This window comes from Pollicipes pollicipes, unplaced genomic scaffold (assembly GCF_011947565.3).
Source record: "Pollicipes pollicipes isolate AB1234 unplaced genomic scaffold, Ppol_2.1 Scaffold_1600;HRSCAF=1878_pilon_pilon_pilon, whole genome shotgun sequence".
Taxonomy (NCBI): Eukaryota; Metazoa; Arthropoda; class Thecostraca; order Pollicipedomorpha; family Pollicipedidae; genus Pollicipes; species Pollicipes pollicipes.
Genome location: NW_023595962.1, coordinates 15,798,327 through 15,817,032, shown reverse-complemented (window position 1 = coordinate 15,817,032; position 18,706 = coordinate 15,798,327). Strand labels below are relative to the sequence as shown.

At 51.9% G+C, this 18,706-nt stretch overlaps 1 protein-coding gene across 1 annotated transcript; it reads left to right on the top strand.

Annotated features, from left to right (window-relative positions):
* The first annotated feature begins 9,044 nt into the window (after nucleotides 1-9,044).
* Nucleotides 9,045-16,717, top strand: LOC119094990 (serine-rich adhesin for platelets). Its single transcript, XM_037217902.1, has 3 exons — nucleotides 9,045-9,220; nucleotides 14,342-14,827; nucleotides 16,463-16,717. The coding sequence occupies exons 2-3, from the start codon at nucleotides 14,351-14,353 to the stop codon at nucleotides 16,580-16,582; spliced, it is 597 nt and encodes a 198-aa protein (XP_037073797.1). The 5' UTR covers nucleotides 9,045-9,220; nucleotides 14,342-14,350; the 3' UTR covers nucleotides 16,583-16,717.
* The last annotated feature ends 1,989 nt before the right edge of the window (nucleotides 16,718-18,706 follow it).

Genomic DNA, 18,706 nt, shown 5'->3' with positions numbered 1-18,706 from the left:
ATTGCAGACACTTGAATGTTGTTCTGGCTTCTCCCAAAAAGTTATGGAGTGCTCTGTATTTGAAGATACTGAAGCAAGCACCATGTGAAATGAACTAAGCCATTGGTATGCTTCAGAGTGGAAAAGACTGCTCCAGACAACACAATAACTAAGCCATGAACTAAGCTGAACTAAGCCATTTGTATGCTTCAGAGTGGAAAAGACTGCTCTAAACAACACAAGTTTTTTGCTTCGTTAATCTGCTCCTCAACGGTCGTCAAACGCGTCATTGTTTGATTACGTCATCGTGTTTTGCACAGTATTGAGAGCCAATCCACGGCCGTTATATCTAGAAATTGTGCCGACGAACATCAGACATGAAAAACTCGATAAATGCATTTTTCTAGGCCTTGATTGCCACATGGCCACTGAAACAACAGGATTTAAATGACACCATTTTGGCGTCAATATCCTCGGGAACTAGAGGGGTCTGCGTCTTTAGAGGAGCAGGGCTGTGAATTGCACCGAGTGATCTTCAAGACGGCTATTTCAGTTCATAGCCCATACAAGTGTCGAACGCTCCTTTAAGAATTTCTTGGCTTCGCGTCAGCTGTGGTTGTGTTTAAAGACCTGGTTGCTTCTTAGTTGTCCACCCAAGTATGTTGCTTGGTTAGGCTGTTGCCTCCAGCGGTCCAGGTTTAGGTCCGCTTGGCGTTGTTTGGCTTTTTTGAACAGCCTCTTAAATCGTATGTTCAAACGTAGCTGGCTTGCCACCCACGTTTGTCTTTAGGTCAAATGCATACAAAATGTATTGGAATAGCGTGGACTGCTGCTGACATGTGCACCAGTGACAGCAACCCACCCTTTTAACAAATGCCCTCTTGTGTTTCTGGCTGATATGTGTGAAATAGAGGGTTCGTAAATTTATACACATCGAAAATGATTTAGTCGCACTGCTCTCTCGTTGTTTATTTTAATATCGGTTTGGTAACGGCAGAGTTTCATAGACTGGCGAATTGCTAATGTTTCATAGCGGCAATAACATTCGACTGAAAGCTACGAGGTCCATATTGTTTGCCATAGTCAAATCTCGTTTGTTTGCAACAGTGTCAGTCAGTCTGGTTGGCTCAACTGTGCATAGTGTCAGTCTGGTTGCCTCAGCAGGGCATGGTGTCAGTTTAAGGGTACTCAGTGCGCCCATCATTCCCGTATCGAAAGCTGTTGTACCGCCATGCTTGTGCCGAATCGATTCAATCGAATACATGTTCCCTGCATGTAAGGAACTCGGAAGCGGTGTAAACGAGGGACAATGACCTCGAGCTAAAGCTCAGCTCTCAGCAAATATAGCGAGAAAGTTTTGGATCCGTTGCAAATTTGAGTTTGGTGGAAGGTTACTGCAGCATGCCACCATATTGTCAGGTGTAATTTTTAATTGGATCACAGCGCACTCTTTATGGTCCATTTCTAAGTGACTCATTCTTCTTTCTGGTAATTATTGAAACCATAAACTGCGATACCGCCTTCATGTCCGTGGTTGTGTTGAGCGTTGAATGAGTGGAATTTACAAGTTTGAAAAGGCTAAGGTGCATATAAGTACTCAGGATGGCATTAAGTTACATCAGCGTGCCTATTTGATTTTTGTCTACAAAGTTTGGAGGCCCATCCGGTCTATTGTGTAGAGTATACTCACTCATCCAGCCCGCAATTTTAGGATGATTCAAGTGTTAGTAACATTTATTTAAAACGGATTGGAAGAGACTGAGTTTTGGCTGCGTGGTTGGATTCTGGGTTTGTTTGAATTCCGGTTTCAAAAAGCCAAGCGTTGATTTCTCTGTACATGTTAAGAATCTGTCACTGTCGGTGTTTTGTAAGATCTTTTATACATTATCCAACCACGGACGCTATTTGAACAAGCGTATCTGTAACCAAGTTGGAAAAAACTGCAACCATGGCATGTTCTATAAATGTCTTTCCCTTCCGCCGAGGCGACCAACACACTGCTGCAGCTCGAAGTGCCACCCTCCTGTTCTCCCAGAGACCATCTTCTCAACTGCAGCATGCGCGTACGTTTCTTCTCCACAGTTGCTACGTGGCCCCGCTGTGCCTTAGGCGCCCCCGTCCCCGCTGAGGCCCCCGTCGGGCCTCAGGCGCCCCCGCCCCCGCTGAGGCCCCCGCTGTGCCTCAGGCGCCCCCGCCCCCGCTGCGGCCCCCGGCGGGCCTCCGGCGCCCCCGCCCCCGCTGAGGCCCCCGCTGTGCCTCAGGCGCCCCCGCCCCCGCTGAGGCCCCCGCTGTGCCTCAGGCGCCCCCGCCCCTGCTGAGACCCCCGTCGTGCCTCAGGCGCAGGTTACCTTTTCTGCCAGCTCGCCGACCATGCCGGTCCAGCTGCCGTTGTGCAGCAGTGCCCCGTAGCCTCCGGGTCTCGGCGGCAGCAGGCGGTACCGCAAGTCCAGCTCCGTGCTGATGATGTTCCATAGGTCGATCAGGTAGCCGCTGTGTGTCAAGTTGCCTGAGGGCTCCTGGTCAATGATGACGAATGGCGGGGTCTGAAGGGGGTAGAGGAGACATCATTAGACCGCAGCTTCGTTAGCCAGGTGGCGGCTCAAATCCCATCTCACATTGCGTCCCCCAAAACGCTTGATATACCACCATCGTATATCCTCAGAGAGAATTCCCCACCTTTTTTCACCAATGCCACTTACATGCGTCGTCAACACCCGCAACTCCTCGGTGAAGCTGAACGGCTGGTCACGGTTGCCCAGGATGGCAACTGAGCCCTCTCTCTGCACGGTGGCCATCGTCGGCTCCCGGCGATGCTGCACTGTCCCGAAGTCGAGCCGTCCCCCCGCCGTCGTCTCCTCGTCCGGGAGTGCCGCGACCCTCACACGAGCCCCCGACGAGCCGACTGACCAGCTCACACGGGCCACCTTCCCGGCTCTGTCGCCGCCGCGGCGGTAGCTTCGGTCGCCCGAGCGACCGTTGCAGTTGCCGGAGCGACAGCGGCCGCCACCTGCCGGTAGCCGGTGACGTATGCGGTAGACAGGATTACGTAGGAAGGCCTTTGACCAATGAGGGAGCGGATAGTGTCGTCGGCGATGCCGCCAGAGCGACATGACCGGATGTTGTACTGAAAGGATAATACGCCAAAGCGACAAAGCGAGTGGCGCCCGCGTGCATCGTGTGCAATTGTAATTGTGTTTTGTATCAAAGGCATAGCGATAGAAGTCTGCTTCGATCGGTCAGTTCCGCTATTTGGTGAATTCTGCGTCCTGTGGAGAAGCGTCTGCGATTTAAAACCGCAGCTCTTTAATAATGCGTGATCTTGGCCATGAAAACAAGCCTGATCATTCATCACTGGATTTCAGCATGGTGGTTCGAGCCGTAGATGTGTTTTGCAGCTGACATTTTAAATATCAAAATCAGCACGCTTCGTTGATATACAGCTTTGTGAAATCAGTTGGTTCTACGTCTGTGATGAGTTCTCAATGACTCCTCAACAGCCATCGTGGACATTTTTACCTAACGTTGCCAATTTCACCTGGTGCTTGTGCTATTTTTTGCTTAGTACTCAATTAGGCATTGATTAAAATGTTAGGATTCACTTTATATTTTGCTCGACCATGCCCTGTAGTATTTCAGCGTTATTCCGTTTATTCTCAAGCTGTAATGGACTATACTTAACTCGTCGCTAGAAGAGCGTTAGTCAAGTATAGCTTGCTCAAATTACTGTCATGTCTTTGTTCCCGATTTGAGCTCAGGAATGCCTTCAGAGTGCTACTCATTTGCTGTCCCGCTTGCAGGTAGCAGAAAGGTATGTCGGTGTCCCACGCCAGGTATGCGAGTTCGTAGTCGGGTTCAGGTTGAGCGGCACACATGACAATAATATTTTAGCACACACAGTGCTGTCTGCAGGTGCTTACAGTGAAGCCATCGATTATAGCACAGTGTCATTAACTAGTGCAGATTCAGATCCGTCCAGTGCAAAAAGTTGACATTGTTTATCAGGGAAACTGTGTAGGGTTCCAGCATCTCGAGAACCTTAGAAAAGTGGCACGGTCCTGACAAATGAATAAGCGGCGTGAATTCTGGCTTGCTATGCAGCTACTTTTGGCAGAAGCGGCAAATGAGTTCACGGGACTGTATGGCCAGGTCTGAAATATTTTCAGAGACCAGGGACAGTTTAAGGACTTAACGGTAATGACCGAAATGTGGATGGCCCAAAAGGTTGTCAGACTGATGCACGCGTGTCACTGAGAGCGGAAAACGTGGTGATCCAATCGGGCAAAATGTTTGAGAAAGAGGCCATGGCAAGCTTGCATGCCAAATCTCCTATCCGCAGGTAAGGGGGCGACGTCAAGCAGCCCAACAATTAATGAAACCCAAGAATGCGTGACCCAAAGAGCATGTTTCAAACCACCGGAGGTATATTTGAACATAGCTTAATGAGCTACAAGGACATCACATTTCCATGTGGGAATGTGGAAGTGGAAAATGTTTTCTAAAAAGTTTGCCGTAAAAAATGCAACCAACTTAAAACATATGTCTGACAAAATGCTATTTTGAGCCCCGTTTTGGTCTGGCATTGTCTCACTAGAGCCTGTCTGGTGAATGTCCTGACGTTATCTGGAACACAAACAACTTTGAAATTGAATTACTGAATGACTTCAAAACTTGCATCGAATACGGTGCTAAGGGCGTCGGAAGGCTTGCGCGCACCGTTCTGCAGCCTTTTGATGACAAAAAATCTGAGATGGGCGGATATATCTCCAGATGTCGGTGCATTTTTGTCCTGACAAGTGCACGTAATCTTCAGGCCTGTTCCATTGCGCGAGTTCAAAAGACCAATGCGATGTAAGGTAAGACGGGGGCAAACAACTCTCAAGGAAGCAAGAAAGCGAATATGCAGAATTTTGTGTGGGAAGGTATCAATTTAATTATGGCCACTTTAAAAATTCCATTTTTCTGCCGCAGACGCACATTTCTCGCATGGCGTAATGCCCACAAACCATGTCGTTATTCTAGCAATTTGTGCAAGTGTATTTCTTTTTTTTGCAGTCAACATTTATTCATGTGCAAACCAAATACCTACACACAAACACACACACACATACATATACACACACACACACACACACACACACACACATATATATATATATATATATATATATATATATATATATATATATATGTGTGACCATTCGGTGAGAGGAGCACGAGCTGCCGGTGTTTGTTGGCTGATGCCGGTTTTTGAATTCACCCCAAAGGCAGGCATGTACATACTCATTATCTCTCATCTGTTCACGTCATTGACATGCGTCGCGGAGCAAAAATAAAGGCAACCCAGCCTCGACGGTTCTCTGAGAACGCTTGACAGCCTGGGGATGGCTGGGGCTACGGAAGTAACGGTTACCAAAGTAAGCACAGATCCAGTGACACCCCGACGCGGTGATTTTTGGGGCGTGCTGCGACCATCGAAGCGCCCGTGAACGAGACGCTTGTACCGCGCCGGGGCTCAGGTACACCCCTTTTCCTGCCCCCTCCAAAGTGTATTGCCTTACCGCTGGCAACAATAGATCTAGTTGACACCTCAAGCTATCGCACGAAAGTGAGGAGACCATCGGTTGACATGAGGAGATAGCTGCCACGATGCATCAGTTGTGCGTGCACTGCAGTTATTGCTGCCGCCTTTTGAACGAGAGGTGCATGTCCGAGCCAGCGTCATCTGGTAAGCACGCTGGACTACCGTACATGCTGCAGCGCTCAGGGCGTGTGTGAGGAGCTGCGGATCACGGCGCCGCCACGACGACTCCGGTAATGTGCGACGCTGCTGTAACATGACTGAAGTCTCCTGGCTCACCAACCAACTGCAGTGTTCGCCTCAGAACGCACAATGTGTTTGCCGCGCGTGGTGACGCTGCGCCAGGAAGCGGATGGCCATGACTGGAGAGGAGCTTGATCGAAACCGCCGTGTCGTGTCGTAAACTGCCGTGTCGTGTTGTAAAAACTACGCCATTCCGTTCGACTACACAGGAATTTCCAGGGTGCTGGATTCCAGGTACGCCGGGCGAGATGCCTGCTTAGCATGCGTTCCGAACCGAACAATTGTAAACATTGCCACAGACACACCTTGACTTCTTTGCAGTTACGGAACGATTCCAAGTACCCTCGTTCTGCACAATGCCTTCAACTGTTCCATAACCTAACCATTGGCCAGTGCTCCATTCTGAAATTGCCCCATAACATGAACATAGTGTCGCTCCACCGAAAACGCTCGCAGGTCCAACGGCGAACGTCACGCGACGGTACTAGTCATCCACATTATCGTGCCTCACTTCAAATCCTTCAATACCTGCTACGGCAAGATCATACCGTTTGTAATTTATTCGCTCAGGGCGTGATCACGTGGCGATGAGACTATATTGACCTCCATATATTTGTTATTATTATATTTGTGATATATTACTGTTAATACATTAATATATAACATATATAATTATCAATGCATTTTTCCAGGGGCACCGACCCACTGGATAGGTCGGTGCCCCTGCAGTGACTGACAGCCTGTCGTCGGTGAAGCCCCACGTTAGGTGGTGCCGCCTGGTGGCTTTCCACCATATCTGATCAGTTCATCGGCCGCTGTGGTAAAACACACGCTCGTGACGGGGGCACCACATCCGCACCGATTTCGAAACGCTGAATCGATTCGACCTCACGCACGAGCAAAAGTCATGCTATTTAGGCGCACCCGCCCAGGAAACTACTTAAAGCTCGCCGCACCGTTTCGGATATTTACACAATGGCTCCGGTGGGACTACGGAAAAGCCGGGTGGTTCTCCATTACGCTGCGTCAGTGGGCGTTCGCCGCACGCCGCCTGTTTGGCACTGGCAAACTCGCGGTCGGCACTGATCCGTGAATCACGTAGGTGAGAAGAGCTGACCGCGGCTCAACGTGTAATCACGTGTGTCACGGGACATGATTGCTAGCTAAATGAGCAGTCACATGAGTCACGAAATAGTGGTGGCTTGATGGAGTGGCGGAAGTAGAGAATCAGGAGTTCAAAACAGCTTTCGGAATCGACAAAATCCAGGCGACAGTGTTATTTGCACAACGAGCTGGGCGGCGGAGCCAACTCAAAATGAATGCGGCTAAACCCCTTTTACATGCGATCTACGGCTTCTCCACGGATGTAGCCCACCTTTCCTGCGGAGCTGGCGTGGTGGCCCAAACAAAGCTAGGTAAGTCCCTTCATAGAATTAACCCACCTTTCCTGCGGAGCTGGTGTGGTCGCCTGTTCAAAGCTGGATGAGTCCCTACATAAAATTGGCGCACCTTTCCTGCGGAGATGGTGTGGTCGTTCGTACAACGCTGGTTAAGTCCCTACATGGAATTAAACCACCTTTCCTGCGGAGCTGGTTTGGTCACCTGTACGAAGCTGGATAAGTCCCTCATAGAATTAACCCACCTTTCATGCGGAGATGGTGTGGTCGCCTGTACAAAGCTGGATGAGTCCCTACATAAAATTGGCCCACCTTTCCTGCGGAGCTGTCGTGGTCGCCTGTACAAAGTTGGATACGTCCCTTCATAGAGTTAACCTACCTTTCCTGCGGAGCTGTCGTGGTCGCCCAAACAAGGCTGAATAAGTCCCTCCAACTGAAAAGGAAAATATACGCCTGAACCATGGTGTGGGGGTGACGTAAGTCTGGTAACGTAACAGCCATGCCGTGCACCAAAACCAACCCAGCCTCTGTGTGATGCCAAGGCAGATCACGCCGTGTTTAATATCGACATAGTCATTATCACCGCATACGCCGCTATCAACACGATTTCTTTGGTATGGCCAGTATGTACGCATACTCGCATGATGCTTCTAGTTTTCGGGCCAGAGGGATCGGTGCGCAGGCTTGAATTTAAGCACCTCCCGTGAGGATCTTGATTCTGTTAAGCAATTTTCCCTGCCGAGCAGCCATTGTTGTCTGACCAAACCATGCGGACCTCCCGAGAGAGTCGACTTGACCAAAGCCTGTGCTGGCTGTATTTCCTCAGGTCACGTTGATTGCATTTCACGGGATCTGTCCCAGCCCTGACGGCGCACTGTGTCCCAGCCCTGACGGCGCACTGTGTCCCAGCCCGGACGGCGCACTGTGTCCCAGCCCGGACGGCGCACTGTGTCCCAGCCCTGACGGCGCACTGTGTCCTAGCCCTGACGGCGCACTGTGTCCCAGCCCTGACGGCGCACTGTGTCCCAGCCCTGACGGCGCACTGTGTCCTAGCCCTGACGGCGCACTGTGTCCCAGCCCGGACGGCGCACTGTGTCCCAGCCCTGACGGCGCACTGTGTCCCAGCCCTGACGGCGCACTGTGTCCCAGCCCTGACGGCGCACTGTGTCCCAGCCCTGACGGCGCACTGTGTCCCAGCCCTGACGGCGCACAGTGTCCCAGCCCTCCGCTACTCACGGTTCATGGTGCTTGATGGCGGCATGCAAACAGGAGCGATCCAAGATTTTTGCCTTGGCTCCGCCTCTGCGCCGGGTAAGAGCTCTATTTTCACCCAACTATTCAGACGGACACGCACTGAAGCCACGCCGCCTCTCAGTAGCATGGACCTGACGCCGCCCCTGCACGTATTGTCATCATGATATTATGTCATGGTGTCGTGATATCATCACTCACAGCTCCGCCAGTGCCGCTTGCTCTCCCCCTTCATGCGTCTCTAGTCTTCCTGACTACGGCCCTGCGCCGTATCGCATGACTCCCACAGCTTCCGTTAGTACCACTCGCTCTTTCGCTTCCCGCATCTCCGGCTTTTCTGACTACGCCCCTGCTCTGTATGTATGGCATTACTCGCACAGCTTCTGTCAGTACCACCCACTCTCCAGCTTCCTGCCTCTCCAGCCTCCCTGACTGCGCCCCTGCACTGCATCGCATCACTCACAGGTTCCGTCAGAACCACCTACCCTCCCTCCTCCCGCCTCCCCAGTCGGCCTCCCTGACTCCGCCCCTGCGCCGCCAGGTTTCTGTGTCGTCTCCTCACCGCTCTGTCCGCCGGTCGCACCGTAGTAGGTGCAGGGGCGGCACGGAGATCGGACGGGGCGCCGCTGGACCGGAGGCTCGCTCGTGTACCGGAGCTGCGCCCGCCCTGCTGACGTCATCAGGGTCACCGGGTCACCTGCGACTTCCGTGGTGCGCTGCGTTTGTCGTTTGTCTGTCGCTGTCGGCTGACGTTTCGACTGAACACTCACAGGTGAGATGGGGCTCTTCGGCGCTCGAGTTCCGTCGCCTAATCATCATGCATTTGTTACGGATCGCTCCGCGGGCCCGGCGTGATGCATTTCATTTGAGTCCATGGGCTACATGTCGCACGATGAGACCGGACAAGCGGCAATAATGCAACACAGCAGGAACGTAACCACAGGTGGCACTAAACGGTGTAAGATTTTGATGCATTGGAAAAAAACCTGAATGGCGATCTCCTTGGGGGCAGGAGCTCGGTCGACACTGCGTCGGGATGGTGTTCTGAACTTCTCAATTTGCAAAATCAGTGTTTCGCGCCATCTTCATCGTAAAAGAATTCTGCTATTGGTGAAGACTTCTTCTGATGTTTGGATAAAGGCGTGTTGCTGATATATCAGCCCCATTATATTCCAGTCACCTGAGTTTTCTCCGAGGAATAAGGCCATTACTACTGCCTTATCTATGTGAGTAATGTTCCTCGCTGGCGCACTGAACAACTTGCGATTTGCATTGTGTATGCACTCCCTAATTTGCCTTGGTCACCCCAGTTTCTTTCCTGGCTTCCAGTTCCTTTCAACCGACACTAGCGGGGCGGTCATCACTTGAGTTTCGCTCGCGTTAATGGTGTGGAAATGCATGGAAAGTCGTCCGTCAAAGAGAAAGGCCGGATGGGTCACGACATGGACTTGGCGCTTCACATGCTGCGTCTGGACCGTCAATAAACAACAGGTTTAGGTGATGGCGTTCATCGATGGCACTCGCAAGGTCTAGATAACTGTCATGGGACAGGACAGGACAGGGCAAGGTCATTGCACTTCATTGTATTGCCTCACGCATAATGCCTTGCTGGACAGCAAAAACTGGAGTTAGCAAGTAAACCATCCCGGCCATTTTGTGGTGCAACTCACAATCCCCGCAAACCCAAATTTCTTCGGGCGAAATTATGAACGACAATTCATCCGGCAATAAACTCCTTCTGGGTTATCGTGATGAGTCAGGGGTGGGAGCAAGCCCAGCTGCTGCCGTTTACAAAGTACAACGACGGGCCGTTACGTATGAGGCGTGCGGGCAACCACTGTGGCCAGCACCTTGGCCATAATGAACGGGCTTCCCTGTTTGTGCTGGGCATGCTATTTCAGAACGTTTAGATCGTGGTGCCTGCGTGCCGCTGGTTAGGGTGGCAGTGACTTAACTTGTTCCGCGATGCTATTCCTTTTGCCTGAATAATAAATTACGTTTGTGTACACGTCATTCTCTGGCACTATTTTTTTTCGTTTGCAATGGGACCACAGCAGATTTCCTAACATTGTAGATCGCGTCGAACAGAGGAAACCGACATAAGGACATGCACTTTTGCAAACGGCGCAACGTCCGTTTGATGACCAGCGTTATTCCGCCGCCTGTTCACAGCCCTCGGTCGTCACCGCTAGACGGGGAGCATGACACTGCATAAATATCGGGGCTATTGAGCGTAGGAACTGGACCGAGACTAAACCAGGTTTGCGAACGTCTTGAAGTTCGTATGCTTGCTCGGTAATCGCCTTGAATTTCACTGCGTCTGCGCCGATGTACGGCCCCAGCGGCGCCTCGCTGCGTGGCGTATCCACGAAAATAACATGGCAACGATGCCAAATTGCAATGAGGAGTCGAGCTTTGATTCAAGTCAAGAAACGTGCTGAATTTGCGTCATATGCTGGACCAGCCCCCACGCCATGTTTGAGCGCGGTAGGATGTGCTGGTCATGACATGCCAGCAGCGTACGCTCATGCTTGTCATGCAACTTTTCGTACGCACGTATATATATATATATATATATATATATATATATATATATATTTGCATAGATATATGGAAACATATACATTCATATGTTGTTATGCCTCCTTGTTATTTCATACGTGACGCAGCGATCTTCCCACCGGAAATTGAGCATTACACTCGGCGGCTTTCCTCCAACCCATGTGGTGCGTGCGCGCTGGATCCGCCACCCAGAACGAATGCCTTGTGGTGTCCAAAGGCGGTCGAGCCCTTTCCCTTTCCGCGAGAATCATGGGGTTAACGACTTAGTTCGCTAACCATCACGTCTTTTTATTTCTATGTACGATTTAGGTCGAAGTCTGCAGGGTCTACTCATAGCGTCCCGTCTTCTCATTCTGCGCTACGACGCGTGCACAAACAGCAAGCGTCAGGTGCCCAGTGCCCTGTTTTGAAGCCTGTCTCGACCCCTGCCCGTCTGGGACGCGCTTTCTTCGTGTCCCGCCGCGTGTGAGACGCGTCCGGGTCAGAGCGAGGTCAGATAGGTCGCGACCTCCGGGCGCGGCGGCGCGCTGTTTTGATCGGCTGCTTGCGACGAGGCGAGGGTCAGAACGGGATTTGATTCTGTGCTGAGGCGTGACCTTGATAGCAGTTGACTGCGATGGAACCAGGGGCGTTTGCGGATATGGTCCCCCGATCCGATCCGCCCGCTCGCCGCTGCGCCCGTACGACCCGGCGCACCCACCACACATTCCTGCTGTACCACCCATTACCCACCCATTTTGATTTTTTGGGAAGTCAGTTTAGCAAATATGGCGATGTTTCCGGACTGTTCACTGCTAGCCTTGTGCGATGATTATTATGACAGCAATGGGAATGGAGCAGGTACGCTGAACGGTACGCAGGTACGGCAGGCGGTAACATCATGGATAATTCTCTAAGTGTATATTCGGAATTCCGTAACCACCTTACGCATGCCCGTACTAGCATCCTGTGCCTAACCCAGCCTATTATCCATTTCACGTTGGAACCCATGGGCTTACCCAGCCCAGAGAGCATTTAGATGAATCGGGGCAGTTACGGTACTATTAAGGTTGCGTCAAGATGTATGCAGGAGATGACTTCATACAAGCGAGAGCTTGTTCGCCTCGGCAACTGAATGCTTCGAGGTTTGATTTCAGAACTAGTTAATTTGAGTCCCATTTTACTTGGACCTTTGGACTTAGAGGACAGTGCTTGGCGCGTATTGGGCTAAGGAAGTAAACGCGTCGCACATAGAAAGAGCACTGAGATTTGTGGAGTCGTTGGAGGGCTCAGAGGTGAAACGCAACGAATCGCGTTTTTACAGCGGCTCACCACTTCATTCAGTGTGCCAAATTTTGTTTCGCTGAAACAAAAATCGCCAAATTCACGGGTGTTCTCCCCAGCAGATCACATGAGCGCAGGTCTGTGTTCAAGTTCTCAGTGGTCACAGCTGTTTAATGCAGAGCATAGAGCACCGCAGAGTTGGCCGTCTTCAGGCGTCGCAGTGTGGTCCAGTGGTCCAGCATGTTCCCGTCGTCCAGCACGGTCTAGCACGGTCCAGTACGGTCCAGTGCAGTCACCGTTCCGCGTGTCTGGCGAGCTCTGATCTGATCGCAATGCCATGCAAGTGGCGACCGGAGGCTCCGCGAAGCACGGGCCTCTCTCCCAGTCTGCGTGGCGATGAAACACTGCATATCAAGCAGGCTGCGGCGCAGCGGCGCGTCCAGCGCACTGGCCGAGGTAGGCTGGCGCGTGCAGCGGAACAGGCGGAACAGGCGACCGTGCCGGAACAGCGGAACAGCGGAACAGGCGACCGTGCCGCGGCTGGGTCAGAACGAAGCCGCGGAGTTCCCGCTAGGACGGCCGTGGCACGGCTACGTCAGGATGAAGCCGCGGATCTTCCCGCTAGGGCGGCCGTGGCGCGGCTACGTCAGAAAGAAGCCGCGGAGCTTCCCGCTAGGGCGGCCGAGGCGCGGCTACGTCAGGACGAAGCCGCAGAACTTCTCACGAGCAATGCTCAGTGTTAGAGACAACGGCACGCGGGTATTCGAGCCGTGGGTTTTCGAGCCCACTGATGCGCTGGGAAAAGTAGTATGAGAAGCCCATTGGTGATTGTAGTTCTAGTTTTGGTTGTACGGCTAAGCGTTATGCGTTGTCCATCAGAAGCGGTGAAATAGATGCCACGCGGTCCAGACAATATACATCCTAGACGAATGATCAGTCTGCCTCCCAAAAGGCATTTTGGAATTATCATGCGCCGAATTTATATTTAGATTATATTTATATTTATATTTGAATTTAGATTTTGGGTGGTGGGCGTTCAGCGACATTGGTCATACCAAAAAATAGTTTTGAGTTACACGGGATGCTTACAAACTGTTCTGGCATTTTTCGTTCGGCTATGAGCTTTCCTGTATCATGTAATAATACTGTAAAGTTTTGGCGTTGGTGCAAATCCTAAAGGGGCTTATCATGCTGTAGGAATACTTGTCATGATGGCGTTTCATTCCACATTGTTAAGACTTAGTGCAATGTCGCCTGCATCTTAGTTACTCGGGACTTGCTCTCTTCGAAAATTTGCTGTTTTGGCGTTACAGTTTTCTGCTTGTCCTATAAAATTTAAGATTGTCTTTTTGGCATTACGGCTCGGTAAATGGTTTCGTGACTTAACAAACATTAATTTGCCGATATAGCCTTTCTACAAATCTACAGATCGACTGCTGACCTCAGTACACCAATTAGTGTAGCAGGCTGACATCCCATGGCCTTTGCAAAAATTTCGGGAGAGGAAGCCAGGGGGCATAGCTACAATTTTTTCATCGGAACCCCAGTTTATCCCGTCGGGGACGCGCGATATTTCTGTGTGACGTAAAACAGCATCGCATTCTCCCCGATTACTCATTTCTATTTTTCACCTTTAAGTTGCTGTGTGTTCAAATTGGTTTGCGCACAAATTAATGCATGTTAAAAATTTATGAGGGGACGCGAAACACGTGTCTCCGATGGTAACTACGTGATTACACCTCGGCTAACATCTATCAAAATTCCGGCACATAACACAGCCCGGCGCTATGCACACATCTTTTTGACGTTTGTGGTACGCTACGACTTGATCATAATGTGCTTATCGTGTGCTCTTGGGCGTGGCAAATGTCACTTGTCTGTATGCACGCACTCCAAGTGCACGCGCACTGTGATCCAGGCGCGTGCTTCAGAGCTCGTTTCAAAGGCATCCCGCTCATTCCGTACCGCGCGTTCGGAGCATGTCCGCGTTACGTAAGCAGTGTTCACAAAAGCTCTTGCGATGCCTAGTGTCCGAGCCACTGTGTGTTTACGGTACTTTGCGTTCCAGCACGTCAACATGCACATCTCTCGGCTGCTGGTGTGGCTGGTTGTGAGCGCCGGCCCAGCGTGCAGCTCTCCAGCCTCCGTCTCCTCCAGCTCGTCCTTCGGCTCCTCCTCTGTCTCGTCTTCCGCCTCTGGATCCGTCTCATCCGCTTCTTCCTCCGCCTCCGGGTCTGCCGCAGCCTCCGTCTCCTCTGGGTCTGGCTCAGTCTCCTCTTCTGTCTCCTCCCGGTCCGGCTCTGTCTCCTCCCGGACAGGCTCTGTCTCCTCCTCCGTGTCCTCCGGGCCGGCTTTGGCCGCCGCGGACTTCGACTACAGCGACCCGACAGATTACGGCGACTACGGCGACTACGGCGACTACGGACCGGCCAAGCCGTCGCTCTCCTTCACCATCTTCGAGGATACGCAGGCGCGTCGGCCAGAAGCGCAGCAGACTCGGCTGTCGCCCTGCACCTGGGCCGTCGTCAACTGCTGCAACAACTCCGACGCCAGGGTAAGGGCGGCAGAATGCTGGGGTCGTCGGGATTTAGGGAGAGGGACGGGAAAAGGAGAGGACACGATATCGGATTTTTTTAGGGGTCGTGTGGCAATACGGTCGGTGCAATGGTCCTGTGTAGCATTGCAGACGGCGTCAAACGCCCGTATGATATTTCGGATGGTGCCATGCGCGCATTGGGTATTTCAGACGGTGGCATGCTCGCATGGGGGTTCTGAGCGCTACCAGGCTTACGTGGGGTATTTCGGATGGTACCGTGGTCCCATATGTATTTCGGACGGCGTCATGCTCCCGCGCAGTGTTGTGGACGGCGCAGGAGCGCGGCGAGGAACCGGAGGGGCGGCCTCCTCAGGCCCGGATGGCTTCGTTTTTCATCACAGAGGTCTTTCGACAGAACGTTTAAAAACACCGGCGTGACGAAAATCCACCGAATTCCGAGCTCCTGCCTCAAAACAATCCTGGCTGCACCCGAGGCACGCTGTCAGGCTGTCACGCAGTGATGAGAAACCACCGAATTCCGAGCTCCTGCCTCAAAACAATCCTGGCTGCACCCGAGGCACGCTGTCACGCTGTCACGCGGTGTTGCGAGCGGTGCCGCACCGCTACGCTCTGGCGGATGTGTCGGTGTCAGTGTCACACCGCTGCGCTGGGGGGGATGGGGGGGGGGGGGCGGGTCGGAGGCTCGTGTCAGATCCCAGCAGTCAAACAGGCGAGGGTGTAGGACATTGCGTGAGACTCATCAGATGACCGGTAGTTACATGCTGGCGACGCTAACCTGTGTTCGGCACGTGAGGTATTTTTAATCCCGCAGAACGCTCCCCCCCCCCCCCACCCCTCTCTCTCTCTCTCTATCCTGCTGATAATATACTGATTGTATCCAAATCCCGCAGCATGCTTTACTTGCCGGTACAGTTGACGAGTCATACTTTTTCCGTTCAGAGCCCTGCTTCGTAGCCTGGTCTTGCTACTGACTCTTAAACTGAATTCCTGACAAGAATCCTCAAACCGTCAAGCACTCCGCGCGAGTAGATGCTCTGGCATAGTTCGGGGACCGACGAAAACTGGTTTGTTGGGTCTAACCTTGACGATTGTCGACCTTATTGCGTGATATTGTCATTCATTGCTGCTGTCGGTTGGCTGGATTACAGACGCGATAGTCATTTAGGGCACGAAGACTTGCACAGGAATGCGTGCGTATTTGCTGCAAGCCGTCTAGGTGCCTACGTCTTGCGCAATGTTCTACATACAGGTGTAGTCGAGTTTTTGTCACGGCCACGGTTCATTTTGTTCTATGTTTCTCGCTGCGAGAAGTGCATGTGGCAAACTACGGTCAGCTAGTGGAAAGGAACGGAAACACATTGACGATAGGGATAAAGATCTGGAGTAACTTTATTTCTAGATCGATAAGACGCAGGATTACCGTAGCTACCATAGAGTTGAAGCTGACCATCAGTTTGATTTTGCGAAGCAAATGCCGCTAACATTGTCGATAAATTATTTGGACGGCGTGAGCGAATCACCGTAATCTGCGTAACCCAATTCACGAAGATCGACTCACCCAGTGCACTGTCTTTCGTACATAACCGCCGTCTGCCCAAAACGCATCAGTTCACAATGGCTCTCAAATTCCAGGGCAGTCGGATAGCGTGCTTCGAGCGGCAGGGCTGCAAGGGCGCCTGGTTTGAGGACCTCTGCACGCCGGAGGTGAAGCGTGGCGTATTTCGCCAGGTGTTCGGCTCTATCCAAGGGTAGTGGAGCGTGACTGTGACCTCAGGGCACTTCCGTCTGGCGCCCAAGGTTGCTCGCCGCCCGCCTTGATGGTTGGCTACTGGTGAGGCCTACGAGCGCGCGCCGGGGCCTGTAGCGACGTGCCGGGTGGTCCGACTGTTCGGGCTGGATGGTTGTGGCACACGATAAGGTTGGCTGGTCGGCCAGCATGCCAGAGAAAACTGTGTTGCTGCGGTCTTGTTCCAGCGATGGTTAATAGACAGCAATAGCGTAAGGTACGTTGTTTCGTGTCAGAATAGTGAAGATGGCTTATTCCAGCCGTCGGGTCTTTGCGATGTCTGTGCAAGGTTTGGTCGATGTTATCCAGTATTACGAATTTGCTTACATTCCTCACGTTTCTCGCCATAGCTCGCGAAGCCTACAAGTAATCGCCGATGTGAAATGGCCATGCACGATGAAGTTAGACACGTAGCGCATATATGTTTATGTGTATGGTTTTGTCACGATGTACAAGTAAAAGTACGCGGTACGCTGCGCGCTAGTTCCCTAGAGCTGCGCAATTTTGGTAATACTTCTTCCACGTTCTAAGATTTGCTAACGCATGATGAATCATTCTGGCAGGCTGGACGAGAAGCCTGCCTGTTCAATAAAGTGCTACACGTGCAGTGCAACGATGCACGGACGCAAAGAATAAGTGTTGATGGAATGCGTGATTTGCCAAGATTCATGAACCCATTCAATCGCCACATTTGACTGCTCCGATGGACATGTTTTGATGACTACAGATGTTCTGCGCGGTACGTGAATTTGTTTGCTACGTCTTGTTCAGTCGACAAATCATAGTTGTCGACGAGCGCGGCCAAGGCACCTGGCTCAAATGCGACGATCTTTGTGGTGCAAGGCCGCCTTTTCATACGTCCTCGCTTTTACCTCTGTTTTAGTGCGGTTCGTTTGGTAGTTTTGGAAGGAGGAATGTTGGAAGATTCTCGGCACCGCTTGTCTCGTGCTCTTGCAACCGCGTGAGGTCCATAAATAGGCCGATCAGACTGTTCAGAGCTAACGCCACTCCCTAAGGTACAATAAGTGGCACGGTTCTGTCAACGGCGTCCATAAGTGCGTTGAAATGTGACGTGTGAAATGCGAAATGTGAAATGAAATGTGAATGTGACCCTAAAACGTGACGTCATACGAATATACCGTTCCTGCAATGCGTTATGTGATTGAACGGAACACTTCCTAACTTATCACCTATTGTTTCCCAAGGTGCTGGAATAAGAGATGCTATCTATGGCGGAGCACATGTTAAGACGAAACTATGACAGACTCTCACTCCAAGCATCATCGTCATACCCTCATTGTGGATAATCCTATACTTGTTACACACTGCGCAGCTCAAAATGCGGTGCGGCTGCGTGACAGGCTTATAAAAATGGAATGCCGCCAAAGGCCCAGTTGGCGTTTGGCGCGGGAACAGAGCACAGCCTCACAGAACACGTGTTCCAACCCGGTCCGGCACCAAACGCCGCACCACTCAGTGTAAGGCTTCCGTGCTCTTTCGCCTTCCCTCCAGGTGCGAGAGCCCGCACCTGGCCTGCCACACCGGGCCTTCATTGGATCCTCCGAGGCCTTTTTGGTCGGGATTTTCCATGTTCCCGGCCGTCCGTGACGTCATACCCCTCCCCATCGCCATTCAGTGATTCTGACCTCCCTTGGCCGCGAGGACACCCCCGCTGCACAGAAACGGCTCACTTCCGACGCGGGTTCGGGGCCGTGGGAGACTGTCTGGAGGTCACTGGTGTACCCCCCCCCCCCCGGCCAGGGGGGTTCGACGGACAACTTTCGACAGCCGAGCGCTTCCTACATACCAGCATTTGAAGATTCGCTGGGTGCATTACTGAATCCTTAGCAGTCAAATCATGCGCGTGTGTAATGAATGCCTCTACTGCTCAGGCCGAGCAGGTTGCAGTGGATACCTCCTGAGACAATGCCCAACAAGGTACGTTATGAAGTGAAACACAACTTTAGAGCTTCCAAGTAATGGGACAATGCTCTACAGAATCAGCATCTGACTCAATTCCAAGGTTTGTGGGGTTTCCAAGTCACAAGCTCCCTTTCCCGTATGCTATTGAGTGGCAGCAACTTTTCTAA